Source organism: Leptonychotes weddellii, chromosome 2 (genome assembly GCF_054177405.1).
Source record: "Leptonychotes weddellii isolate Sample4059 chromosome 2, ASM5417740v2, whole genome shotgun sequence".
Classification (NCBI taxonomy): domain Eukaryota; kingdom Metazoa; phylum Chordata; class Mammalia; order Carnivora; family Phocidae; genus Leptonychotes; species Leptonychotes weddellii.
The window spans coordinates 4,942,756-4,970,735 of record NC_138370.1 but is presented as its reverse complement, the minus strand read 5'-3'; the positions used below and the strand labels follow the sequence as shown (position 1 = coordinate 4,970,735).

The following is a 27,980-nucleotide window of genomic DNA, read 5'->3' as shown; positions in this document are numbered from 1 at the left end:
GTGGCTCAGTCGGTTAAGCACATGCCCTCGGCTCAGGTCCTGATCCAGGTGTCCTGGATTTAGCCCCGCATCGGGATCCTTGCTCAGCGGGAAGCCTGCTTCTCCCTCTGCTTCTGCCTGCCGCTCCCCTTGCTTGTGCTCTCTCTTAATCTCTCTCTCAAAATACGAAAAAAAAAAGAGTGAAAAGAGGTAAAGGGAACACCAAAGGCTATACTCTTAGGGCAAAAGTAAACCAGAAGTCAGTCAGTCTCACATGGATTTGCAACTTTGGTCCAGTTAACCTCAAGTTCAGAATTCGGTTGGGTGGACTCACACTGAAGAAGCTTTAAGGGGCACAGCTAAACAAACACAAATATTCTCTGGAGGAAGGCATTTTCTACTCTTCGAGTTGATTTCTACAGATAATTTTCCAAATAGAATCAGGAGCAAATAAAGATAACCAAGCACATAAGGAAAGAATGTACGATGAGCAAGAATTGGCAGAAAACGACAGGGCTTCACATACTGAGATCACTAAATACAAATTTACTTAATACATCTTTTAAATGATGCCTTCAATATTTAAAGAAACAAAGTTTGAAGATTAAAACAAAAATAACAGATTTGATAATAACCATACAGTACAGCATACCATGAAAAACACAATATATTTAAAACACAGGCATTAAATGGATTTGTGGTACAGTGGATTGCATCTTGAAACAAAAAGGACATTAGTAGAAAAACTTGAGAGATCTGAATAGTCTGTAGTTCAATTAATAGTATGACACCAATGTTTCTTTCTTAGTTTTGACAAATGTATCATGGTTTCGAAAGATGTTAATATTAAATGTTAACCTTAAAACTAGGTGACGAATAAATGGGAAACTCTGGACTATCCATGCAATGTTTTTGTAAATCTAAAATCATTCCAAGTTTTACAACACATTAACAAAAAAACAGGAGGAGGCTTAGGACAAAGAATATTACAAGAGTAACGGGGAAAACACCAAACTGAACCCTTCAGAGTTGAGGTTGCATGGCAACAACTCACCTGAACATCTAAGGAGAGAGGAGATGCATGCACACATTTACCTGGGGCAAATGCCAACAGATGGCAATAACAAGATTTAATTAAAATTTTAACAAGCTGCAAAAGGCTGAGTGTGGGCTAGTTCAAGAGAAGAACTCCCGGGGGCTACAGACACAGGATAATTTACCACAACTTTGTACAAACATATACACACACACCCCACACATACATGCAAACCAAAAAGAAGAAAAAGAGAAGTAGAAAAAGAAAAAAAGGCTGGGCCAGGGCAATGTCTTGCAAATTCATCCTCATGATGATGATGATGGTGGTGCAGGCTTGGGGGAGAACAGAGCCAGTGCTGGGAAGGCACAAAGCCCAGCAGAGAGCCTTCCCCTCTATCTTTCCTGTGGAACAACATTCTTAAACTCTCAGGTTGATGAAAATCCAATGCAGCTGGGGGAAAGGAACAGAAGGTTAAAACTTTCTGCAGGGGATGAGCAAGAATACATCCTGGGCACAGATTTAGAGCTGGGAGCAAGGCAGGAGAGAAGCTGGGAGAAGCCTCCACCCCAAGACCCTTCCTGAGACTTAGACAACAAACCACACCTCCCCTCTCAGCCTCCCCACCAAACTGACAGGATTTCAGTAACAAGTACCAGAGGACGCTGTTGGGGGAGGTGCAAAAAGGAGACTCTAAGTGTAGTGCAAAAAACTCAGTGTGGAACAGGCATTGAGAAAAACTCTCTAGCAAAACATCTCCCACCCTATACACAAAGTAAAGAATGCTACAGTAATTTGAAGTCTGTGAGAAAAATTACTGCAACAGTAAAACCCAAATCCGGTACAACTCCTGACTCAACTGACTCAAGCCCTCACTGAAGGTCTCGCAAAAAGACAAGCGTAGCCATTCTCAGGTATCAAAACTACTTCAATCTCCACTGTCCTACTCAAGAGGCCCAACTTTCAACAAAATCGTAGCAGGTATAAAAAAGGCAAGATAAAGCAGTCTGAAGAGAAAACAACCAAAAATTTCAGAATCAGAGATGTTGTAATTACCAGATGGGGAATTTCAAACAACTATTAGCAACACAATAAAGGTTTTAGTAGAAAAGGTGGGCAATCCTCATGATCAGATGGATACGTTTAGCACAGACGTGGAAACTAACAGAATCAAAGGGAAATACTGGGAATGAAAAACAGGAACAGAGATGAGGAATGCCTCTACCTGGCACCACCAGCAGACTAGGCAAAGCCAAGGGAACAATCAGTGAACAGGAAAATAGGTCTGGATATTACCTACACTGTAAGACAACAGGGAAAAAGAGTGAAAAAAAGCAAAACAAAAATCAAAAAAAGACTGTGGAACAAATGGCCCCAAAGATGTGTAATTGGAGAAGAGAGAACAGGGTAGGAATAACATTTAAAGAAATAAGAGCAAGGGATGTTCCAAAATTAATGACAGACATGAAACCAAAAGTCCAAGTTCAGAGAAGACCAAGCAGGATAAAGAGGGAGGAAAAAGAAAAAGAGCACACTAAGATGTATAATACTTAAACTCCTGCAAACCAAAAACAAAGAGAAACTCATGAAGGCAGCCAGAGAGAAAAAAACATGTAACACAGAGGAGGAGGGAGGGGGAGCCAGAGAGAAAAAGACGTAACAGAGAAGCAAGGGGAAACTGCGTATAGAACACTGAAATCATGGAAAGAGGGTACTGAACGCATCTGTTTGGCATAGACAATGTCTATAGAATACCCAAGAAACCTCAGGGCAGCTCCCCTACCTGGGATGACGCATAGCTAGAGGGGAGAAGCAGGATGGACTCTTTAATGTGTAAGTCAGTGCTGAAATTTTAAATTATTTTTTGAAAAGACAGCAAATATACATATTGCCAATCTCTTCTATCTTATGGAGATCTATAAACAACGGCCCCCATTCTGCCCAGTATGCCAAATTTTTCAGAGTAAACAGACCTTTCAAAAAGCTACACTTTGTTCTCAAGGGTAAGTAGTAACAGGATAAAGGGGCACTACATTCTACGCCAGGTCATCCCCAAACAGAACACAATTTCACAATGTCAAAACAACTAGACAAGGTTCATAAGCAAAAATCTTGAACGTTAGGGCACTTCATCAGCTGACTGCGGAAAACTCATCTTTAAATATGAGTTCTGGCTGCTACCTATGAGCCCTGGCGAGGAGAGGAAAAGAAAAAGGAAGGCAGAGAGAAAACAAGAGGGAGGAGGAGGAGAGAGAAGATGAGGGAGGAAAAAAACCAAAACTTGTAGCCGTGAGCTAAGTTCCTGAGCACTGGTGACCAAAGCTCAAGCGGTCGCTGCGATCAGGGTGCTCTGCCCTCATGGGGAGCTGGGGGGAAAGCCCCTGGGCAGCAGTCAGCATTCTTCGAAGAGAATCCTGAGACTCCTTTTTTAGGGAACAAAGTTTTATCAGACAGTATTTACACTGAATGATTCTTCATTTGCAGATATTCATACTTTTTTTGACTTTTCAAATAACAATGTATACAAGCAATCCAAATTTACACTGACACAAAGAAAATTTGTTTCTTTTCAAACTACATGTGATCCTGAAGATGAGCAATTAGTAGCTGAAGTGCAAGTCGCAGGTGTGGTTTGGACTTCCATTGACAGACCACAGTCACCCACCGTTCTTGTTGCTCGTTCAGAGGACCTTACCACCAGCAAAGGACTGAAGAGTCTGCAGCCTCTTCCTGATGGCCAAAAACAGCCGCTCACCTATATGTAGACGGTTTTTACTGCCTCAACTCTCAATCATTTATTACCCATGGAATAATACATTTTCAACACAGTTCTTAAGTTCTAATTTAGTTCTTAAAAACTGAGAATTGATAAAGAAAATAATAAAAAGGAGCATGATCTTACTGGAGTTCCTGCGTTCATGTAGCTCTGCAGCTTGTTTCTCATGTCCTTTTCATTAAATTTGGCACTTCGCTTTACATAGATCCCTCCGTGCTGTCACATAAAAAAAAAAAAAAAGGGAGGGAAAGTATTTACTATTAAAATACCAAATGGCCAGTCATCAAAAAGGTAACTTTACTCCCCAAAAGAATAAAATTACATTTTAGGAATTAAACTATATTTAATACATTCAAATATTAGCATCTAATAAACATTTACCTGAAAGCTCTCCTAGGTTTCAACATAATTGAAATAAAAACTGCATGCTACATGGTACAGGAAAATACATGAACATTTAGTTTTGTTGACAGTTAAAAATGCTTTCATTTTTTAAAATAAAAAACTCGATCAATAACATAGTTCTTAGCTCTCAATTTTTCCAATGACGTAGAATCACTAAAAGTATCCTTAAAATGACAATACTTATGATCTTCAGGGATTTTTAAGACTGACCCAACTACAGATGTTTAGGTAGCACTGTTATGAACTCAACTGTGTTCCCCCAAAATTTATATGTTGAAGCCCTAAACCCCAATACCTGATGATATCTGGAGATGGGGCATTTAAGAAGGTAATCAGGTTAAACAAGGTTATTTAGCATGGGTCCTAATCCAGAAGAAGAGGAGATTAGAACACCAACAGGCATATGCACAGAGGAGAGACAGAGGGAGAAGGCAGCCGACTACAAGCCAACAAGAGAGGCCTCGGCAAAAAGCAATCCTGATAATACATTGATCTGGCACTTCCAGCCTCTAGAACTGTGGGGAAATAAATGTCTGTTATTTAAGATCCAGACTGTGGTATTTTGTTAGGGCAGCCCTAGCCAACTAACCCAGGCACTGTCATACAAATTAAGGGATCCTTCATGAGACTTCGTTAAGTGTACCTCACCAAAACTTTGCATCAAGTCACCATATTATTTGCACTCGCTTGTGCTAATTTGAACTCATCTGTAAAATAAACTGACTGGCTGAACTTGATTTTGTCTTAACCAAGAATATGAGTAAAAGGAAATGCACAGATAGGAGCAAGGAGGGGACAGTATAAAGACTATAAAGAGGAGAGGAAGCAAGGTGGCCTTCCATTCTGGTGGTGGTTCCTTCCAGATAGAAACTGGCGTGCCTGGGGGCGCCTGGGTGGCTCAGTCGGTTAAGCGGCTGCCTTCGGCTCAGGTCATGATCCCAGGGTCCTGGGATCGAGTCCCACATCGGGCTCCCTGCTCTGCGGGGAGCCTGCTTCTCCCTCTCCCTGCTTCTCTGCCTACTTGTGTTCTCTCTCTATCTCTCTGTCAAATAAATAAAAATCTTAAAAAAAAAAAAAAAGAAAAGAAACCAGCGTGCCTGAGTGCAGAGGAAAAACTCAAGGTGCTCTACAGAAGGCATGTCACTGTTTGCCCAAACAGGACTGATTCATTCTTTACTGACTCTTTAGAATTAAAAGCCACAGCATGCATATACCACAACGTAAAATTTCCCCAAGCTGTAGTGGACGTGATGCCTAGTCTTGACATACTAGTTCTCACCTGTCATTTAACTTCTTAAAGTCTTTTTTAATTCAAAAACACCTGGGTTCTTTCCCAGGTATACGGAAGCTACAGAAGTGAAGACCAGGTACCTTTCCTTAAGGAACTTAAAAATTAGTGGGGAAGTGAAATACGTATACAAATAAGATATCAAGAGACTCTGGTAAGTGTAATAATAAAGACAGCCCAAGACAAAAGCAGGGTGGAGGGAACTGCCAGGCTCGGGAAGGGTTTCATAATTGCATCTAAACTGGGCCTTGGAGGCAGAGGAAAGCATATTGCCTTGAACTAAAGCAACAGCTCAAAGAAGGATAGGGAGGGAGAAACTGATGCAGGCTAGAAAAAGAAAGGTGGGTTGCAGGGAGGCAGGTCACAGTGGAGCATGAATGCCAAGCATGGGAACTGGCACACGGTACAGTTGAGAAACACACACTTTGAGCAGATAAGCAGCTTGACCAAATGTATGCTGGAGAAGCAAATTAACGGCATTCTGGAAAATATCCTATACTAAATGTTTATTATGCGCCTGGCACTCATGCTCAACACTCTGCATTACAGCACACTATTTTTTAATATCCTACAGATCATAAATAAGTTTTAATATTAGTTTCTTAAGGTAATCATCTGTCAGATTCTGTGCCTTTAAATTTTCCTAGTTGATTTTTGTACACTTGTATTTTTGCTATTTAACTACCTAGGTGATCAGACATGTACATAAATGCACACCATTAAAAATGCCCAAGTAAAATCACTTCTGTTTGGAATAAATTATTAAACCCATAAAAATAAACAAAACAACCTATACATTTATATTAAGTGCATGCTAAATTTCCAAATCTAAAATTTTTATAAGCTACATATATAATGAAGAAAACATGGAAAAAGTTACCTGAGAAAAATAACACCCATACAGCGGAAGCCACTTTAACCCATCTTTCAGCACGTAGCGTACATGTCCAAGAGCATTCTGCCTGATGGCCAGAATGTCAGCAATAATCCAGTCAACTGCAAAGACACAGCCCAATTAGTGCATAAATGATCTGTATGTGAACTCCGGCATTCCTTTCCCAGAAACAGAAAAAGCCTCTTCACAAGATTATACTAGGAATATACTTTTGGATATATGAGAATAATTTTAAAATTATATCAACTGTAGACATTTAAAAGTTACAAATTCCATTTATAAAAATTCTTTGTTTTTTTTTTTCTTTTTGCGTTCCTTGAAGGGCTTTTTATTTCAGAGGTAAAATGCAAAAAGTCACAAACCGCCGTATGATACAAAAGTAGCATGAACAAAGAATAAAGTGCCTCTAATTCTTAGTCTAAAAAAAATAAAATTATAAGCAAAAAATGGTTAAATGAAACTGTCATATATATTGTGTATATACTAATATGTTCAACACAAGGCAAGGACACTTCATCTTCCCTGGTGCCTTTCCAGGACACAATCCTAGGTTACAACGTCAGCGCAAAGATCTGAGGCCCATGGCTGTGCTGCCAGATACCTGCCCCTTACAGAAGCACAGCACAGGTACCCAGGGGCCAGTAATGGGCGTACATGGATGGGCATGTTAGCATCAAAGGGTCGCAAAAGCAAAAATGAGACATGAGTGTGTTGATAACAACAACACTTCTAGGAAGAGAGAAGAAATTCCAAACAGAAGGACTAGCCTGTGCTGAAGCAAAGAACCAGAAACCGTGTGCAGAAGGTGGCAAACGGGAGATGGTCGAAAGAGTCAGGGGAAATGAAACAAAATGAAGCGGGAAAACAGTAAAAAGTCTTGAAGACCAGAGACGTGGGTTTGAAAGCAAATGGCTATAAACTACTCCATCTCTCTGATAACAATGAAAACTGAACTGGAGTTTGGGATCCTTGGGGAAAAAAAAATGATAAGAATCCCTGAAAAAAAATGTAGTCCTACTATCGCGTGTGTATCCAGGGCCACAGAAGCCAGAACAAAAGGACTGAATTAGAGGGGAAAATGTTAAAATAAAATCTATGGCAAATAAAAGCCTGGAAATTAAAGCAGTTAACAACAGTTTAAACCAAAATGAACAGTTTCCCACAGGATTACAGCTGTGTGAGATCCTTTAGACAATACATCACACTGGGGAGATTATCCCAAAGACAACTTAGCCAGTTAAACACTAAAAATTATTCTTGTGAAAAATCATGTTATCAATTATTGAAATCTCTTCTTAGTCTTTATCATTCACAAGTTCTTTCTTGATGACTTAAGTTATAATTACACAAATTCATTCTATGACAACTCCTTTTAAGTAGTGATGCAGATACTCTCCTACAACCAGGGATCCCTGGAAGCTGTGTCTGCCTGCTAGAGACACCGACGCTACAGAATGATCCACTATCTCTTTACTCTCAAGTATGTGACTTCCGCTGGAAGCCATCTCCCTAGCCCCTTCCTTCTCATTCAAATCACCTCAGCAATACTGATAAACACAGCTCTTTCTGATTATGTTTTGGAAGCCAAATGATCCACCTTATAATAACTGTACCTAATGTAAATAAATTGTGAGAACTAAATGTACATCTGGAACATATTTGGGGTACAAGGCTAAAAACAAGATATGGTATCTTTTCCTGGAAAAATTATCTTTTTATAGTTTGGAAGAATTTTTAATAACACATTTTTATATTGAAACAAACATGGCTACACATGGCCTAGAATGCATCTTCTAAAACTTTTAAGTGTAAAATGTGTCATGTTGGTATTAACTCTCGTGGGCTATGGCCTTAAACTTGCACAAATTTTAGTGGAAAAGCTTAAGAACTAACTTAAGTAGTTAAAAGACCCAGACTTTGTGCCATCAATTTTTGCTACTCAATTACCTTTACTTTTCCTGTTTATTCTCAACTAGGTTTCTGCTAGGAGACGCTAGACTACAGCTGGGTTGCTGACAGCAGAGATGGGAATATGTACCTTTACAGTAACTATTCACACGGCCACAGCAGTGTCATTGTTCCTGTGACCTCTGAAGAGAGGAGAGCCAGCAAGAAAAGCGAGGCTTTTCTCATCTATGTTATGTAACAACAGTCCCTAAGTCACAAGGGTACTGCATAGTGTAACGGAGATCCTGGGCAGGAAGCACTTGTCTAGCATGGACCCAGCACCGCCTGCTCCTGGTTAGCTGCCATCATCGTCACGACCACCACCACCCCTGCTTAAATGCCCCCCATAAACCAGGCACGCTGAGAGACTAGGAGCTGGCCTATGGAAATTGCCTAAAAACCCTGAGCAGTAGACATTCTCACACCTTATGAACAAGGCTAAGAGAAGCTAAGTGATTTGCCCACTGTCACACAGCCCACTGCCGAAGAGCAGATGAGCCAGGGTCTGATGGCAAAGCCCACACCTTTTTATGATAATCTACTCACCACATATTTTGTTAGTCGAGGCAAATATCACTGAAACCAAGAAAAGGGTGCATTTCCTGAGGTCAAGGTAAACAGTGTCAAAAGCAGGTATTTAAAAAGGCCGAGAGGAAGGAATAAGAGCCACTACAACCTCTCGGCAGAGAAATAAGAGACTAAGAATACAGAGACAGCAAGGACACATCAAGTGAAAACACCAGAGAAGAGATACTAATTAAAACGTCAATTGTCTGGAACGTGAGGCCCAGAAGAGACTCGTATTCTGGCAGGCCTAGTAGAGGGCAAACCAGACAGTCCATGTTGAACAGCAGTCTTTGAAATATTCTTTCTGCTAATTACATTTTTAGATACTAATTTGTGGTTCTTAATATATCTCAGAAGGGTCTTAAGAAAAGGGTACCCAGACCCCACCGGCCAATGACCCATGACCATGGATAAGCTTCAGGGGTCTCTGGAACCTAAAACTATACACAAATTTGTATGTGCCCATATCTCTGGGCATAATCTATCATATTCTGACTAAAACCTGCAATTCTGAAGTAATTTAAAAATCACTATCTAGTTATGTTCCTAGGTTATGGGTTTTTTAAAAGGCATTCAAAAAAAGTAGTTCTCTCAAATCCCGAAGGCTAACTGGTACAGGACGTGGTAGCAGAAAGTCTCAGGCCCCGAGGGGTCAGATAAAGGCACGAGGAAACGGCTCTCTGACCTGAGAAGTGGGACTTTTTTCAGGTCAGTTGTGGGCTGACTTTGGAGCTCATACTTCCCATATTACCTTCTAGTTCTAAACACACAAGTAGGAAACAGAACTGTCTTCTTCCAAAGGTTTCCCGCCAAGTCCTCACTCTGAAGTAATGTATATAAAGGCCAACAGGTAGTAAGCACACCAGTGATGGCGGCGGGTCTCATTTTATTGCTGGTCTCATTTATTGCCTCTAGAAGCATGGGCAGTACTTACTCCACACGTTCACGCTAGTTCCACAGCCCTGTTAATACAACTATTTCACACTGAAACCTGGCAAAAAGGAGGTTGGCAGGGAACCTGAACAAGGAATTTTAAGAGAGAATCCTCTTTAAACACATAAAAAACTTTAATAAAATGAACCAGTGGGTCAATATAAAGGAAATTTGGGTTGTCATGAGCCACTGCCTACCCTGGACCCATAAATCCTTTACATTTGGATACTGGAAGCCTGGTAGAAATACGCCGTCAGCAACAGAACAAGCAGCAGGACTCTGTTAGTAGTAAAGACCCGGTGTGTCTGCAGAAACAGTCAAAATCCAGAAGAAGAAAGGCTGCTCTACCGGCCAGCGCTGGAAGCAGACACTGGCCCAGTCAGGCTGCTTGCTTTGCTGAAGTCAAATGTAATTAAATTGTCCAAGCCAGTCACATTCATGAAGTCAGGGAAATACACAGATACATCAAAATTCCTATCAACCCTTTGTAAAATCAACTCTTGTGCCATAAAACTGAATGTAATCATTAATAAGCTAAATTGAGAAAAATGCATTTCAACTTCTTTTACTTTCTTTACCTTACCCATGGTACAAGTAGTAGTAAAAGCAACAAAATCATGAAGAGACACAGTTGACAGGAGGAAGATAAAGAACAGCCATAGGCTTAAGTGATTTTTCCAGTATCCTATAATCCCTCAGGTTGTTTTTAGCTTTGAACTTCTGGGTAGTACATTTCTTAAAGTCAGAAAAATGGAATTTAGGAAATGTGCATCACAGGCAGTTGTAGGTTTGAAAAAATATGAAGTAGGATTTTCCTCTGGACTGAATTATCTGTAGAACTAAAAAGTACCTTAACCAATGTCAATTTCTTGGGCTTTGATACTGTACAACAGCTATATAACATGTCATCATTGGGGGAAAATTGACTAAGAGGTCACGGGACTCCATATACTATTTTTGCAAATTCTCGAGAATCTATAATTATTTCAAAATAAAAAGGTTTTTTTTAAAGTGCTTTAAAATATATACTGCACTGACAGAACAGCAAGCTATAATTAAACTAAAACATTTGATGAGGCCAAAGGAACTGCAGACATTAGAAATTAATACTGCCTTTAGGGAAGGGGTAGTCACTTATTAGCATCACCTTTCTGCTTAACAATCAAAAACGTAAAATGTGTACATACTTTGACCCAATTTTACGTCCAGGAACAGAACTTAAAAAAGGAAGAATGCATAATTTATTGAAAAAACTATTCAAAGAAACAAAATAAATGAAAGAAAATGCCTCATTTACACCCATCAGAGGGAGAAAGGTAAATTTGGGAAAATTCATAGTTTTCCTATGCCTGACTTTCCAAAAAGGTAAAATCACAAAAACACAAGGTCACGATATAATATCTGCATTGAAAATTCATGTTTTAACAAAAACCAAAAAATTTTTCATTTAAATAAATAAAAACATGATTTTGAATGCCCATCTACTTTCTGTAGAAAACCTAAATTTCATGCAAATGAAATACAAACCTGTGCTTTGATGATTTGCTAAATATATTATATTTTCTTTATTTTTTGGCAAATCTCCATATAGCAATATCTAAAAGATAAAACAAAAGGAAACATTAATATTTCAAAACATGCACTACTGTAACAAACAAAACAGGACACTGTCAAAAAATCGACAAAGTCATGAATATTTCCACCCATGATTAACCAAAGTTAGATTTCTCTTAGCAGCATCAGAGACCATAAATGGCACATGTGTATAAAGTAGTTAAGTGGAGGGCAGGTTAATGGTTATAAAGTGAAACAGAATGATCAACACCCTCATGAGAAAAACACAACAAGCATTTATTTACTGCTTATAGTATCTGAAGCTTTTTCTGTAAGACACATCTTCCTTCAAAAAGCCCGCAGTATAGTGGAAGAGACAGCCGTGTAATACAGTGACAGGAAGACGTAACACAAACATTATGAAAAGATGGCACATTTTAGATCAGAGAACTGTCGACTGAAGAGCAGAAGCAGCGTCGTTAGGTGTGGTTTCGGCAGATGAGATGAAGGAAGGACATTCACGAAAAGGTGGACAAAGAAATGGAGTGGTGGTGTCTGAGGTGTCTGGGGCCCGTGGAGGCACCCCCAGCACTTTCGAGTCAAACGGCTGCATGCAGGACTGGTGAGCTGGAGCAAGGACCCCAGGGAGATCTGGACCAGAATGGGAGAAGTCTTTTGAATACCAAACTGAAGATTAAAACTTTATTTTGTAAGTAACAGGGAAACCTGGCTCACGATTAGGACTCTGTATATCTCTGTAAAGAATAGAGAAAGTTCACTGGGGCGCCCGGCTGGCTCAGTCGGTGGAGCGCGTGACTCTTGATCTCAGGGTCATGAATTCAAGCCCCAAGCTGGGCATAGGGCTTCCTTAAAAAAATAAATAAAATTAGAAAAAAAAAAAAACAAGAAAAAACCAGAGAAAGTTCAGGATATAGGTGACTTCCAGGACTGGGGCGGGCGGGCGGGATGCAACATGCGAGCTGCACATGGCGGTTCCAACTCTAGCAGTCATTTTTTTTTTTAATTAATTTTTTTTATTATTATGTTATGTTAGTCTCCATACAGTACATGATTAGTTTCTGATGTGGTGATCCATGATTCATTGTTTGCATATAACACCCAGTGCTCCGTGCAGAACATGCCCTCCTTAACACCCATCACCAGGCTAACCCATCCCCCCGCCCCCCCCCCTCTAGAACCCTGTTTGTTTTTCAGAGTCCATCATCTCTCATGGTTCATCTCCCCCTCTGATTTCTGCCCCTTCATTCTTCCCCTCCTGCTATCCTCTTCTTTTTTTTTAACATATAATGTATTATTTGTTTCAGAGGTACAGATCGGCGATTCAACAGTCTTGCACAATTCACTGTGTTCAGCAGTCATGTTTTATTTCTTAAACGGGATGGTGGGTGCACAGGTGTTCATTATGAGTCTGTAGTTCTGTCTTAAATATTTCACAAAATTGAGAAATTAAAAGTATATTTTTAAAGACTTTAAAGGAAAGGACTGCTAACAGTGTTTTGTTTTTTTATATTATTCAGGGCATTTTTGTCTCTCTCTCAGTATCTTGTCATCATGGGTTATGCAAGATTATGAATTAACTAAGGGTTTTTAGATCTATGTTTTAGATGTCCACACAGATCTTTTGGTCACAACACTCTTCGTTAACATCTTCACAACAGAAGAAAATGACGTCAACTCAGCATCTCTGTAGAAAAGTGGAACTAGAGCACATAACATTGCGGAGATCAGGGACACAGACTGAGGTTCCGGTGCTCTTCCCCAGAAAACTATACCATGCTATACGTGTAATATGTGTTTACATATTTGCTCAATTTTTTATTAATAAAGTCTATCAGTGCCAAAAAACAAAACCAAACCCTAAACCAACAGTTTGATCTATGCAGGGTTAAAAGAGGAGTTCTTGCTTGTGAACGATCCCCATTCTCTGGCCAATAAGCAGGAATTGCTTCCCAGCATGGGGACAACGCACTGTGCTGACAATACTGCAGCCACCGACCTTCTGTTTTGGGGCTTAAGTTCCCTGGATGGGGCATCACATTTAAAGGTTTCGATTTAATTGATTCAACCTGATTAGCACTCTTTGGAGACCTGCCTGCCCCCAAGCTGTCCAAGAAGAGGCTCTCCCTGTCCTCTCCTGCTCAAGCTCTGAGCTTGATTAATAGACTGCCAGGCTGCAGCCTTTGAAGGCAGATAACAGACAAGTTATTAAAAGGCATTTTTTTTTTTTTTTTTAGTTTGATTGTGGTAATTCTGGTGTGTTCCGACTGGATGGGACCAGCAGCACAGGCTGTGAAAAAAATCACCCAAGGCAGAATGAAGGAAACAGAAGTTTACTGAATACACTGCAAGACAGGAGCAGGAAGGACGGCCAGGAGAGACTGTCTACCTAGGCGGGGTGAGGGGCTGTAGTAACAGGGCTGGGAACATACGGAATTCGTCTGGTTGTAAGCAGCCCACTGATAGGTGATGGCCTATAGCCACTTGCAGGTGGGTCGCTTGATGAGCCTGTTGGCATTCAGCTCAGGGGTCCCTGTGGGCCCTTTTCCCTTGCTCACGTTTCCAGTGCTGAAGCCTGCTGCCTAAAAGTGGCCTCTGTGGTATCTAGAGAAAGTAAGTAGTGAATTTAATTGGGCAAAACAGAAGGAGAAAACATAGTTCTACTGTTAGATCACTCTGAAGGAAAAAACCCTAATTCATAGCCACTGAAGGGAAATGTATACCTCCATCTTTCATACTTCTAAAGTTATTCTTCAATATGCATAGTATCTCGCTGAAATAAAAGGTATTTCCAAATAAAATGCAAGAAGATGGGGAAAAAAAGAGGGTAAGCCTTTCACAAAACATAATTTAGTTATCTTTAAGTATTTGGGCTGACTGCCTATTTAAATTTTTTCATTTGCCACTATAAATTGGTTGGAATTCCACAGAAATAAGTTAGAAAAGAGTAGCTTTTCATAGTTAAAACCTGAAAAGATCTAAAAGCGAAGTACATGAAATTATGAACTACAAATCTTACTGTAATAGTTGCAAATCATTAAGTACTTTGAATTAATGTTGATTAACCAAAGAAAGGAATGCATAATTACAATTTTAGGTATCAAATATATGCAGTTTTAAGGCCCTTCACTTGGTTTATTTCCAAGATTTCGAAGAAAACATTTCATTCTAATTTAAAACTGTCAGATTTCTTTCATTCATTTAAGTGGAAAGTTTTTAAATTTACTAACAAGGAGGGGAAGAAATGCAGATTCTGAAAATACTTAACAGTTAAGTATTTAACAGTTATTAACAGTTATTACTACCTTATTAACAAATATATGGTTAGGTAGCTGTAGTATCTAAATTAAAAAAAAAGTTCCTAAGAACTTACAAAATACCTATACATATAAATTATTAAATGATTATGTAGGGACCAAGGGCAGGCTGCCCCTAGACGGGCCACTTTGGTATAAAGATTAAGTTAAAAGTAATCAAAACCCAGCAGATGCAGGAAAAGCTATCTGCCTGGCTCTCAAAGGCCTAAATTTGCACAGAAAAGGAGAGCCTGTTCCAGGAAGAGAGCTCTAAATAGACTCCCCTTTACCTAAGAAACTGATCTGCATAATAGGGCACCTCCTTTCACCTTCTTGCCAACAGCCTTCTTCTTGTATCCTAAACCCCTCTCCCCCTCTTTAGCTCAGGTAAGCTTTCCATTGACTCACTATCTTTGGAATCTCATGTGTGTGTGGCGTCCCCATACATACACCTATTAAATTTGGTTATCTCCTGTTGATCTGTCTCATGGCAATTCGATTCTAGGTCCAGCTAGAAGGACCACAGGGCAGAGGAAGGTCTTCCTCCCCGACAATTATATGTTGACCTATAAGCCTACCAGCACTGTCTCATTGTAATCATCTTAAATCCGCTCATCCTCAGCATGCATTTACCTTTTCTCCAAAGCTTTCCCACCTCCTAACCCAGAGCCCAGGATTAATCACACCCCCCTTTTGCCCTGGAACAAACCCCGTTCACACTCCTATGGGAGCCTCAACCACAAATTGTGCATATTTATTTGTAAGTCACCTGTGTGCGTGTGTGGGGGGCTCATAAGCTCTTCTGTGGCAGGGTCTTCATCATTTTTCTACCCCCAGAGCCCAGAACTCAGATGGTTTTCAGCACAAGTTTATTGAATCATTAAGCTGCACTTTTATTTTTCACAAGTAGATAAAGCTAGATCTCAATTTCAGCAGTAAAAGGTTTTGGAATAAACGTAAGTAAAACACTTTAAATGCACCAGTGACTTAAGGCATTCTGTGAATCTTCTAGTACATGTATTTTGAATCACATTAATCAGGTCTTTTGCAGGTAATTTGTTCCTTCAAAACAAGGCACATGAAAAACATGGCTTTTTTTGTTCTTCCTAATTCTTTAATTTTAGGTTCATCATAACTGTTTGATTTTAAGCTCATCCATTTTTTAAAAGCTCATCTAAAGTCTCTATAGAGGGGCGCCTGGGTGGCTCAGTCAGTTAGGCGTCTGCCTTCGGCTCAGGTCATGATCCCAGAGTCCTGGGATGGAGCCGCATGTCGGGCTCCCTGCTCAGTGGGGAGCCTGCTTCTCCTTCTCCCTCTACCTGCCGCTCCCCTGCTTGTGCATGCGTGCTCTGTCAAATAAATAAATAAAATCTTGAAAAAAAAAATAAAGTCCCTATAGAAAAAAGAACAATTTTTCCTTTTCATTAATTCAGAAGGGGACAATAAAAATGCTCTTTGAATAATTATCTTCATTGCAACTGATCCTCTAGTTACTATTCTGCTTTAGTCAGACAAACTTGTTTAACTTGCACAAACCAGCTATCAGAAGGCGGCCTGGGGACACCTGGGTGGCTCAGTCGGTTAAGCATCTGCCTTCGGCTCAGGTCATGATCCCAGGGTCCTGGGATCAAGTCCCGCATCGGGCTCTCTGCTCCGCGGGGAGCCTGCTTCTCCCTCTGCCTCTGTCTCTCATGAATAAATAAATAAAATCTTTATTAAAAAAAAAAAAAAAAAGAAGGTGGCCTGGATGTAGATGTAGAATTCTTTCACCTCACCTTGACCATATCTTTATATTGTTTTTAATTTTCTCCCATGATATGTAAACAACCTAAAGACTCTTTTGTATCCTGAAAAAAGGGAGTAAAATGGAATCTACAGTGATCACATGTTTAACGTAGTAGAGTATCTAATAATACCACCAGGACATAAATGTACACCATTCTTTTTTTGTGAGAAAAAAAAAAAACACAGATTCTTCATTTATCTCAATAATATCCATTTTCTTTCAGTATGCAAAATGAAATATTTTTTTAAAAACTTTTTCACTCCCCTTAATATAGACTCTGTTGAGGGCGACCAGAGTATGCTACCCCAAAATATGCCACATTGGCATAAGGATATTTTGAGGTGAAGAAAGTGAGAAACATCAGACACAGGAAGACCTTTCTGGCCTCCCCCTTTCTGCCAAAGTCGTAAGCTTCCCTTTGTAAGGGTGATGTTAATACCCATTCCTAAAGGTGTTCCCTTCTAGAGTGCCAGAAAGACCAGCGATAGCACGAGAAGAGTCTGCACAGCAAACCTTACTAAACCACCCTTACCTATCACACATTCCCTAGTGACATGCCCACAATTTACCAGCCCTAACGGCACAAAGCCCTTTCTCTGTCTAGTCATGTTTCCAGAAGTTACTGCCCTTTTTTAAAATGACGTATAAACCCCTCAAACTGAGTCTATTCACTTCTTTTGATTTTCACTTCTTTTCTGTGAGGCACCAATGCATGTAAAAATATTAACATCAGTAAAATATGTATGTCTTTTCTGCTGTTAATCTGACTCTTGTCAGTTTAATTTGCAGACCTCAGCTATGAACCTAAGAGAGTAGAGGAAAAGTTTTTCTTCCTCTACACTGCAACATAATAGTCACTAAGAGCACAGGTTAAAGTATTTGATTTGAATTAAGACTTGGATTTGAATCCTAGTCTATCACCTTAGTAACTGTGTGAAATTGAGCAAAGTCCCTTACCTCTCCACATCTATTTCTTTACATGTAAAATCAATGTCCTAACAGCAACTACTCCTAATTAATGAGATGAGGTAAACTACTTCACACAATGCCTTGAACATAGTAAGCATCCCCCCAAAAGTTAGCTGCTGTTATTATTATTGTCCAATAAAGTGAAATTTTTTGTTCACAACTGTGTTAAGTGATTAATGGGTAAGAGGAAAAAAAAAAGTCTGATTACACAGAAATGCAGCTATAAATTGTTTTAATAAGATTACATATATAATTTACACTTTATGATGTTTATAATCATTTGAAATGAATTTTTAAATGTATTTTTAGGCCAGTGAAATATATCACGAGTTAACCAGTAAAAGATTTCTACTGTAATGCATACAAACACGATGGTCTTTTTCTGCCCAATCTCAAGCAACACTTTATTGAATAGGAAAATTACAATGCCCTCTGAACCAAGATCAAAGTAGAAACACAGTCATGTCTAATAAGCAGTATGCTAAGATAATGAACATGCAACATTTAAAAGGAACCTTACAAATCACAAAGCTTTCTTATACATTCTTCACGTGTGTCCCTTGGTACTGTCCTTATTCTACAGGGTGTTTTGCTGAGCACCTACGACATGCCAGTCACTGAGCGCAGTTTCGCATGGTATCTCATTTAGTCTTCAAAACAGCATGACAGTAAGTATTCCACTGAAGGAGGAGAATACTGAGCTGAGAAGCTTATTCAAGTTGACACATACTATGGCAGAGAGCTAGGAATTACACTCCGGTTTCTCACACCAAGATCCGAAACTCTTTCGAATGCTATAAAACTATTCTCTGCAAAAATTCGAAATAAGAACTTTGAATGAGAAACCTTCCCATATATTAGAAGCTTGTGTGGGGGCGCCTGAGTGGCTCAGTCATTAAGCATCTGCCTTCGGCTCAGGTCATGATCCCAGGGTCCTGGGATCGAGCCCCACGTCGGGCTCCCTGTTCTACGGGAAGCCTGCTTCTCCCTCTCCCACTCCCCCTGCTTGTGTTCCTGCTCTTGTTATCTCTCTGTGTCAAAAAAAAAAAAAAAAGCTTATGTGATTTTTTCAGTCTGAAGACTAAGGAGATAAGAAACTCATGAGAAAAAATAAGTAGACATAAAAAATTTTCCTCCAGAAATGCAAATGCAGACAGGGAACAAAGCAATACCTAAGCCAGGAAGAGCAACTGACATTCACTACCCGGGCTCTACCTTCCACACACCCATGCTGAGCCGCACAAGCTCCCTACAGTGAAGCAAGGCTAGGACTCAGCTGCATTGCTCCTGTATTCCCATGACTCTTGATTCTTTTCTTTCTTTTATAACTTACTTCATACACGCTTTTTGTTTTAAACTGACTTCTTTCTACACTGCTAAGCTGTGTGTTGAGAGACTATTTTCTCATTCTAAAACATGAGTGCCTAGGGGCACCCGGGTGGCTCAGTCGGTTAAGCATCTGCCTTCGGCTCAGTTCATGATCTTGGGGTCCTGGGATTGAGCCCTGAGTTGGGCTCCCTGCTCAGCGTGGAGTCTGCTTCGCCTTCTGCCTCCTCCCCCCTGCTTACGCTCATGCTCTCTCTCTCAAATAAATAAAATCTTTAAAAAAAATAAAATAAATAAAATAAAACATGAGTACCTAGCATGTGGTTAGCACTTTAGGTGACGCTCCTTTCCAGGTATCACCCCCTGGTTTCTTTTTGGTTCTGAAATCCCCACCTGGAGGCCAGGCAGAATAAAGTTGTTTTCCAAATACCACTTCCACACGCATACAGTCCTCTAAAATACCCAAGCAACACTTGCTTATTTGGGGTTTCCATTGCTAGTTCCCACAGAGAAAGGGGGAACAAAATAAGCCTTAGAGAGCTGCGTAGGTTCAAAAGTAGCGAGAAGTACAGGTTTTTATTGACAAGCAAACAAAGGTTTCTCTATATCGCTGGCTGTTGCAGAATGTCCTCTTTATAAGGTCTCTGACCTTATTCTTTCTCAGTCTTACTTCTGAGCGTACAGTTCATGTTTCTTTCCCCTTTATCTATTTAAGTAAAGAATACAATTAGACTCACTAGACCGGTAGTCTCCATTAAATCAAAACCTGTCAACCAGTAAGCTCAGTCAAGGACCCACCCCAGTTAAAAGTGAGATTCATCTACATTTCCACAGACACCAGATCAGTATCCCCTGTACTCTGCCCTTTTATTAAAAGGGGAAAATTAAGTTATTCTCCCCTTTATTGCTATCTCCACAAGGTTACAATCTTGTAGAGGGGTCAATACAGGCATTAAAAGATGCTAATGTTATGTTAATATTTCCTGTGTTAATTACATGTGTGATGCTGACACCGAGAGGGGGTGAGGGAAAGATGAGGCTTCAGCTGGAAGAAAGCATACAGAGAAAAGTCCAAAGGCACATACTTGAAAATACCCTGGTGATTTGGGAGACTGGGGAGGAAGCAGCAGTTGGGCTACAGTGAAACCAATAAATGGAAAAATTGGCCAGGGCAAAATTTAGACAGCTTTGAAGGCCACACTTAGGAGTCTTCATTTTCATTCAGTTATCCACTGAGGGCCTCTTTTTCCTAAACATACCACAATACTCACTCCCGTTTGAAGTAAAGATTCGAAGCACCTCATACAGCCTTCTTAAAGAACCCAGGCAAAGTTATTTTATCTTTGTGTCACAAAGCTAACAAACACAAACACTCCAATTTCAGTATTATCCTCTACTGGAATTGTTTGTCCCTATTTTTCCTAGTATGAATAAACTAACAGCAGGGATCTCATTTCAACCAACATAACCACACCATCGAGCAAAGCATCTTCAGAAAATGGATCCTGAAGCCAGAGTGCCTTGTACTGAATCCTGCCTTACCTACTACAAGTGTGAACTACAGGTGCCTCAGTTCTCATCGGTAAAATGGGAAGAAGCGTGCCTACGTGGTCAGAGTGACAGGACTGACATGCCAGAACACATGGCACAGTCAGCTCGCACTCAACACCAAGTTTGTTACGGAACCCTTCCTCTCCTTTCTCTTCCACATCCTGTCCACAAAGCCGTATCAGCTACTTCGAAAATAGATCTGGGAATCTTTACATCCTCTCCATGTCCACTCTGTCCACAAGTCTGACCACCATTTCTTGCCTGGATTACTACAAATCCTCCCCGATTGGCCCCTTTTCAGAGCTCCATGCAAATGTCACTGGTTTGGGCAAAGTTCCTCAACCACTAGTCTAACAATTTCACAGAGCACAGTACATGTTAATTTTCTTGTTCCCATCTGTGTCTCACTAGAGGGTGAGCTCCATAAGGGCAGGGATCTTGCCCACGGTTTTCTTCACTGTATCCCTTAGCATCCACCTAAGGATCTGGAACAAGGTGCACACTCCAATACTGCACGAATGAAGGAGTGAAGAGTAGTTTTTAGGGATTCCTTAGAAGTTACTACTTAGTTTTGGATTGCATTATCAACCCGTGTTTAAGAAACCATAATAAAATGAGAAAATATTAAAGGAAAAATTAACTTCTAAGTCCATTTAGGAAGAGTCAACTCTCGGTTCATTCAGCTCTACAAATTCAGACAAATTCACGAAAGAGGGAAATTAAATTATGTCTATAGACTCATATTTTCCTTTCCTCAACAGCACAGATGCGTCCCCATAGGTTATAGACATACTGGGTACAACTATAAAACCCATCCGAGAAGTTAATGTATTGGAGGAGTCTTCCCACAATTTACATTTATTTAAAAGCTCTTAGAAGAAATCTAAAGTTACACACCAAATTGTTGCATACCTGGGAAAGGTGTGTGTAGGCAGAGGGAACTTTAACTTTCTCAAAATATTTTGGCAGTGTTTGAATGTTTTTTTGCATCTGTGATTTAAAATAGAAAAATAAGACATTAAAAGGAATCTTACACCAATGCAAACAAACAAAAAAATTGCTTGCTCAATCAGGGATTTTTATTTATAGAAAGTATAAAAACAAGGTTCTTTTTTTTTTCTTTTAAAGATTTTATTTATTTGACAGAGAGAGACACAGCGAGAGAGGGAACACAAGCAGGGGGAGTGGGAGAGGGAGAAGCAGGCTTCCCGCGGAGCAGGGAGCCCGATGCGGGGCTCGATCCCAGCACCCTGGGATCATGACCTAAGCCAAAGGCAGACACTTAACGACTGAGCCACCCAGGTGCCCTAAAAACAAGGTTCTAATTACAGTTTTCTAAAATTTTCCTATAAGTCTATTCCCTGGCCAGACTTAAAATGTGTTAGACTGGAACCCTATTTGATTTGGGAAATGTTTAATTTCCTCTATGAAAGGCTGTTGTCATTCTTAAACACACACATGCAGAAGCACAACCAAACCTGCCTGGCTCTGTCTTGCCCCAGCTAAACTGAAGGAAGTAATCTCAGGTCTTTTAAGGTCTTCACATGGATGATAAATAAGCAGAGAAAAAGGAAATTAAGGATACAAAGTATTTATATTCTCTTTAGGACTACTGATATTCAAGAAGACTCTGGGCAACGTTTTAGCAGAAATGCAGACAGAATCCAGATGTGGTAAAAAGGAGGTGGACCTGTAAGGTCCCTTCTCCCATTCTAAATAAACATATTTTATTCGAATAGTTTAGCTGCCCTCACCACAAGATGCAGAATACAAATTTAACTGAGAGTCTAGGACTATGTTTGATGAAACAGTGCTATAGAAAGAACCAGTTATAAATGGTCTCCAGATATGAATGCCTTGGTTGTTCCTAAGGAACTTGAAACAATGTTTCAATTAAAAGTATGAATTATTAGAGAAGTTAAGAGTATTCTAACTGAACATATTAAAAAAAATCAAAATCTTAGGCTTAAATTCTGTTATCTTGTTTCCAGTATTTTTTGAACTATTTTATACTTGAAGTAGGTCAGCTGAAAAACTAAATTTATCTTCTCTCAAAGTCCACATTTTGTTGTTCTATCATGTTAGCATTTGAGAAAGAGCAAATTAGAAGATAGGGCCATTAATGTAAAATACATTTTAAAGTAAATTCCAAGTGTTACAGAAGGATTTAAGCAGGAAAAAAATTTGATTAAAATATTTATTACATGTTAATAAGGAGGCATGTATTATATCACTAGATATTTTTGCCCTGCTAATATCAATGATCAGTTTTTAGTTCATTCCTTTGGAAGGAGGAAAAAGAGAATTTTTTTTTTTTTAAATAATGAGAAAGGAATTCTGATATTTAGAAAAAAAATACATTAACTTTTAACAGCTTCCAAAACAACATGTTAAGATTTTTCATTACCTATCATAACTATTACAATGATTGTTTATGCAGAAATCTCAACATTCGGGACAGCATCCTAGGATAGAAATTATGGTAAATCTTATTTCCCCTCACCTCGAGGTTATAGTAACTGCATCACCATCCATCCTGCAGGAATCCTCACTGCTGCCTCTGCCAGTTAATGCCCCTCTTTCTTTCTACCTTCCCACAAGTTTTCCTGAAACTCCAGCTCCAAGAATAAGCCGGACTAAGTTATGACTAGGTTGAATGGTGACCCCCACAAAAGACTGTCCATGTCTTAAGCCTGTAACCTATGAATGTGACCTTACTTGGGAAAAGGGTCTTGGGCTAAGGATTCTGATTTGGGGAGCTCATCCTGGATTATCTGAGTGGGCCCTAAACCCAATGACAAGTGTCCTTATAAAAGAAAGGCAGAGGGAGATCCGACAGGCAGAAGAGGAGGAGGAAATGAGATCACGGAGGCAGATTGTGGATTATATAGCTACAAGTCAAGGAATGCCCACAGCCACTGGAAGCTGAAAGAGCCAAAGAAAAGACTGCCCTAGAGCCTCAAGACGGAGTATAGGCCAACAAACACCTTGATTTCAGACATTTGGCCTCTAGAACTGTAAGAATAAATTTCTCTTGTTTTAAGCCACTAAATTTGAGGTGATTTGTTATGGCAGCAACAGAAAAGAAATACAGTTATTTGAATCCGTGTGCCCCAAAATAATAAAGAGGTTTGTGTTGATTTTCAATGGATCTCAAATTAAGTGAGATAAATGAGACTTTTAAAATCCTTATTGCTTATTCCAAAGTAAATGGTGAAGGTACCCTTTTTTGTTTCAGTACTAATAAAATTCTAGAACCTAAAAGAATAAATTATAAACGAAAATTTTAGCAACAGTGATTGAAATGCTCTCCTGTGTCAAAAATGCGTGTGAAAATAAAGTAGTGGAAATAGGAAAGAACAGATATTTAGCTAGAATCCAATGGAACATTCAAGTATACATGCTGAACTGGCTTACCTGCCAAACACAGATCACCAACTTCATGGACCTACTTCTCTTCAGCTTAAAAATTCTATACATAAAAAAATATTCTGTTACACTACTATGAGCCATTTCTTTTTTAAAACCTAAAATTAAAAAGCATTAAAAATTCCATTTAAAAAAATTCTAATTTATGTTCAACATCACTAATCAGCAGGCAAATGCAAATCAAAACCATAAGTTATCACCTTACACCTGTCAGAATGGTTAGTATCAGAAAGACATTTAGCAAGGATGTGGAGAAAAGGGAAACCTCATGCACTGCTGGTGGAAACGTAAATTGGTGCAGCCACTGCGGAGGTTCCTCAAAAAATTGAAAATAGAAATGCTACCTGATCCAGTAATTCCACTATTGGGTATTTACCCCAAGAAAACAAAAACACTAATCAAAAAGATATACATGTACCCCTGTGTTTATTGCAGCATTGTTCACAATAGCTGAGATACGGAAGCAACTTAAGTGTCCACTGATAGATGAAGACGACGTGCTACACAAACACAAACACAAACACACACACACACACACACACACGCACGCACGCACTGGAATATCACCCAGTCATAAAAAGGAATGATTTTGGCATCAGAGACAACATGGTTGGATCTAGAAGGTATTATGCTAAGTGAAATAAGTCAGACAAATACCGTTCGGTTTCACTTTATATGTGTTATCTAAAAAACAAAACAAACAAAAAAGAAACAAACCCATAAATACAGAGATCAAACTGTTGGTCACCAAATGGAAGGGGGTGGAAAAACCGATAATTTAAATATAACTCTACAGTGTATATAATTTAATGGTGAACTTCCTTTCGTCCAAAAACTTAAATTACTAGCACTTCTTCAGAAATGAATCAACATTCTTTTATACAGAACAAAGATGAGGACCATCTCTGTTCTTTGCCAATTAGAGGTGAAAAACAATTCAAGAAAAAAAAAGTCCCCTAGCAAAATAAGAAAAACAAGACAAAATGTTAATCAAAACTTTACAATGACAAAGTCACTGATGAAAACTAGTAAGTAAAACTAAGAATAAGGTGACAGAATGTCCTTATAGATAAATTCCCTTTCCTTTATTATCCTGGATATTGTCATTCATGCATTTATAAAAGGATATCTGATGGCCCTCAAGTGTAATTCAAAGTTTTATTTAATGTGTGTTCTTTAAAGTTTGTTAGGAATTCTGGAACTGACTGTCCACTGACGATCAACAGATTCAATTTTTTTAAAAACCATGTGCTGAGAACTCAAAAATTAAACTGGAGGTCTACACTGAACAGGGTATAAGGTAAGACATACAATTTAGAAACACTGAAATTTTACAATCATTTTTAAAATAAGAAACTTGCTAAACACATAGTACTTCACTGGTATATTATACATTATATTGCATGGAACACGCTATATTCTTTGAACAAAAATGAAATAATCCACCAGAGGTAGTACTATTTTCCTAAAAGGTAACTGACTTTGTCCTATGTTCTGTCTATATCCTAGTCCAGGTCAATTGTCATCTGATGTGAAATTAAATATTTAATCATGACAAAACCATACATTTAGACAAAGGCTGTGAAATAAGAGCAAAGGGGGGAAAATGATTGGTCTGAATTAGTGAAAATTTTAAATGAAGCCCATTTTAAAAGTCAATTAACAGGAAATCATGATCTGGAAAAGCAATCTTTCTTTTCTAGGAAGCGCTTACAGATACCGGTTTAAATGTAGGCCCTGGCTTCTCCTACTTCCCTTCCCCCAAACAACCTCCAACTGGGGCAAACTCAGAGTCATCAGGGATCCACAGCAGTGCAACTGCAACCTGAAAATAGTAGCTGGTTGACAACAGGGTGAAAACAGCTGCTCCAGGAAAAAAAAAAAAAAAGACAAAAAGACAAAACCAATGCCATCCCATTCCCTTCAACCCAACCCCGACTAGGAAAAGAAAAAAAGAGGACTAACTGGATATAAGGAATAACCAAGAGTCAAGCTCTTTCATTCAAATTGGGAAATAAAAGGAAAATTCGCAATTGTTATTTTTGTAAAAGAGACTTCAAATAACTAAAGGGGGTCTTCTACATTTTTTCTTTTTCTCTTTTTTTACAAATTTAATCTGCAGATCCAATCTCCACAGAAAAAGTAACAGAAAGTCATCAGACAAAAAATTAGCCACACATTTGAGCCTAGTATAAGTTGGCAAGAGTTTTATCTACGGTAAGGCTTCTACAGTAACAAATGTATTAATTTCCTCATCCAGCTTTCACTTATACTGGGGAAGAATGCAAAACAAAGTTGTACTTATTGTCCAAATAGTAACAGTCATCTGTTTCAAGAGGTCTCCGATTTTTAAAAGCGCCCTTTTGACTTCAAACATTACCAATCTTCTGAGACCAAACGCCAAAAACTTGTCAACTGCTTGCCCTACTTAAGTGTTCGTGTGCACCTACTTAGCAAAGCACCGAGACAGGTAGTTACAAAAGATGGGGAAGGGGGGGCGGATGATCCAACTTGTGGCCTCAGAACAACATAACCACAGCTTCCTAGCGATCTTGGGGTACCTGCTGCAAGGAAGTATCGGACCAAACCCTACCTAAGAACGTGAAACTTCCCTCGCCGTGGGAGGACAGGGTGATGGCACGTGTTCTGGGGGCCGGATCTGCCAGGCAGAGGTGAACGATCCGAAAGTACCCAGGGTGGGGGGCGGGGCGCGGGGTGAATGGTTCCCAGCGGGGACCCGGGTGGAGAGCGGGCAGGCAGGTGCGGCGCAGGGGAGCGGAGGGCGGGCAGTGCCCCTCACCTGCACGCCGGTGTAGTTCTCGAAGAAGAAGAGCACCATGCTCTGATAGATGCAGTAGAGCCGGTCGTCCACCGCCTGGTAGAAGCGGGAGGGCAGGAAGGCGGAGAGCAGCCGCCAGGCCCCCCAGGCCAGCACGTAGGTGGGGGCAGTGCCCAGGAGCACGGCGGCCGGCAGCACGCAGCGCATCGAGTACATGTGGAGCACCAGGGACAGCAGCATCTTGCCGGGGCCGCGCGCGGAAGGCTCCGCTGGCTGCTCCCCGCCCGGGACGCCTCCAGGCCGCCCCGCTGCCCTCAGCCAGCGGCCAATCACGGGGCCGGGCCGGGCCCCGCCACCGCCCCCTCACCTCTCCGGGTAGCCAGCTGCACCTGAGACGCCCAGCCCGTGCCCGCTCCGGCCTCCGCCCCCAGCCGCATGGGCCGCGCGGCCGCCTGACGCTGGGCGGGCCCGCGAGTGTGGGGCCGGGCGCGCTGCTCGCGGCCGCGGGGCAAGGGGATGCCGCGGCCCTCCGAGGCTCAGTAGCTCAGAAGCGTTTACACCCCTTGACCCTCGCCCGTCACCCAGCGCCCCTGACGGGGGCGGGGCTCCGCGGCAACAACACGCCGCCTGATTGGCCTTCTGTTGCCATAGTCCCCCGTAGGGGGCGGGAGTCCATGAACTTAACACATCCTCTGATTGGTTGAATGCGCTGACAGTTGAAGCGCAACTGCCGACCGGACGCGCGGCCAGCCAGAGTCTGTGCGCTACGCATGCTCCAAAGCTTAGTCTCGGGGCAGACGCGGGAAGGAAGGTGGCGGCTGACAGGCCCCGTAGGTGAAGGTGCGTGCGGGCCGGAGGAGGGGGCCGGGGCGGTCTTGGGTCCCGTCAGGTGGATTCTGGGCCCGGGTTGGTTGGAGAGCAGGCCTCACGTTCTGCTCGCACGCTCTGTGGGCCCCTGGTCCCCGGGATGCCCTGTGTCTCAAATGTGCTGCAGACCTTGCTATCTCCAGTCAGGAGGACTCACGCATTCAGCAAATATTTGCCAAGCTTAGTTTGGGAAGGCCAAAACGACAAACCTGGACCGGTACGATAGGGTGTGATAAGCGCTGTCAGAGCTCCGCCCCGGGTTATCTACCCAGGGCTAGGCTCGGCGGGATGCCTCCCCTCCTTCTCTGGGTGGCTCCCACACGGTCCGCCTTCCCCGCTTCTTCCCCTTCTCCCCAGCGAGTGCGCAGGACTCCCTCCCTTCCCTTCCCCCGCCACTAGGGTGGGTCGGAATCAGGCCGCTTCTTCCATCACTGTAGTGACGGGACTTGCATGTTAGCTAGCGCTCAGCTGGACAGCCTTTTCACGAGGTGCTTTGCACACTTTGTCAGAACCTTTCAGGTTCACTGTTGCTTCACTTCCTCAGCGCCTGGGTCTCTGTCTTCCCATTTTGTTTTAATAAGG

The 27,980-nt window shown here is 40.9% G+C and overlaps 1 protein-coding gene across 2 annotated transcripts in view; it reads right to left on the bottom strand.

Moving 5' to 3' along the window:
* Window positions 1–27,134, bottom strand: part of AGPAT5 (1-acylglycerol-3-phosphate O-acyltransferase 5) — a 61,643-nt gene extending 34,509 nt beyond the window's left edge. Inside the window, exons 1-4 of one of the 2 annotated variants that reach the window (XR_014140948.1) lie at window positions 26,553–27,134; window positions 11,351–11,420; window positions 6,362–6,477; window positions 3,915–4,004 (exon numbers count right to left, since the gene is read on the bottom strand). Coding sequence is in view for 1 of the 2 variants with exons in the window: in XM_081807080.1 (XP_081663206.1) it covers window positions 3,915–4,004; window positions 6,362–6,477; window positions 11,351–11,420; window positions 26,553–26,771 (495 nt within the window). In the remaining variant the exon portion in view is untranslated. The remainder of the gene's footprint in view (window positions 1–3,914; window positions 4,005–6,361; window positions 6,478–11,350; window positions 11,421–26,552) is intronic. The other variant, XM_081807080.1, reaches the window with a different exon arrangement.
* Window positions 27,135–27,980: the final 846 nt, after the last annotated feature.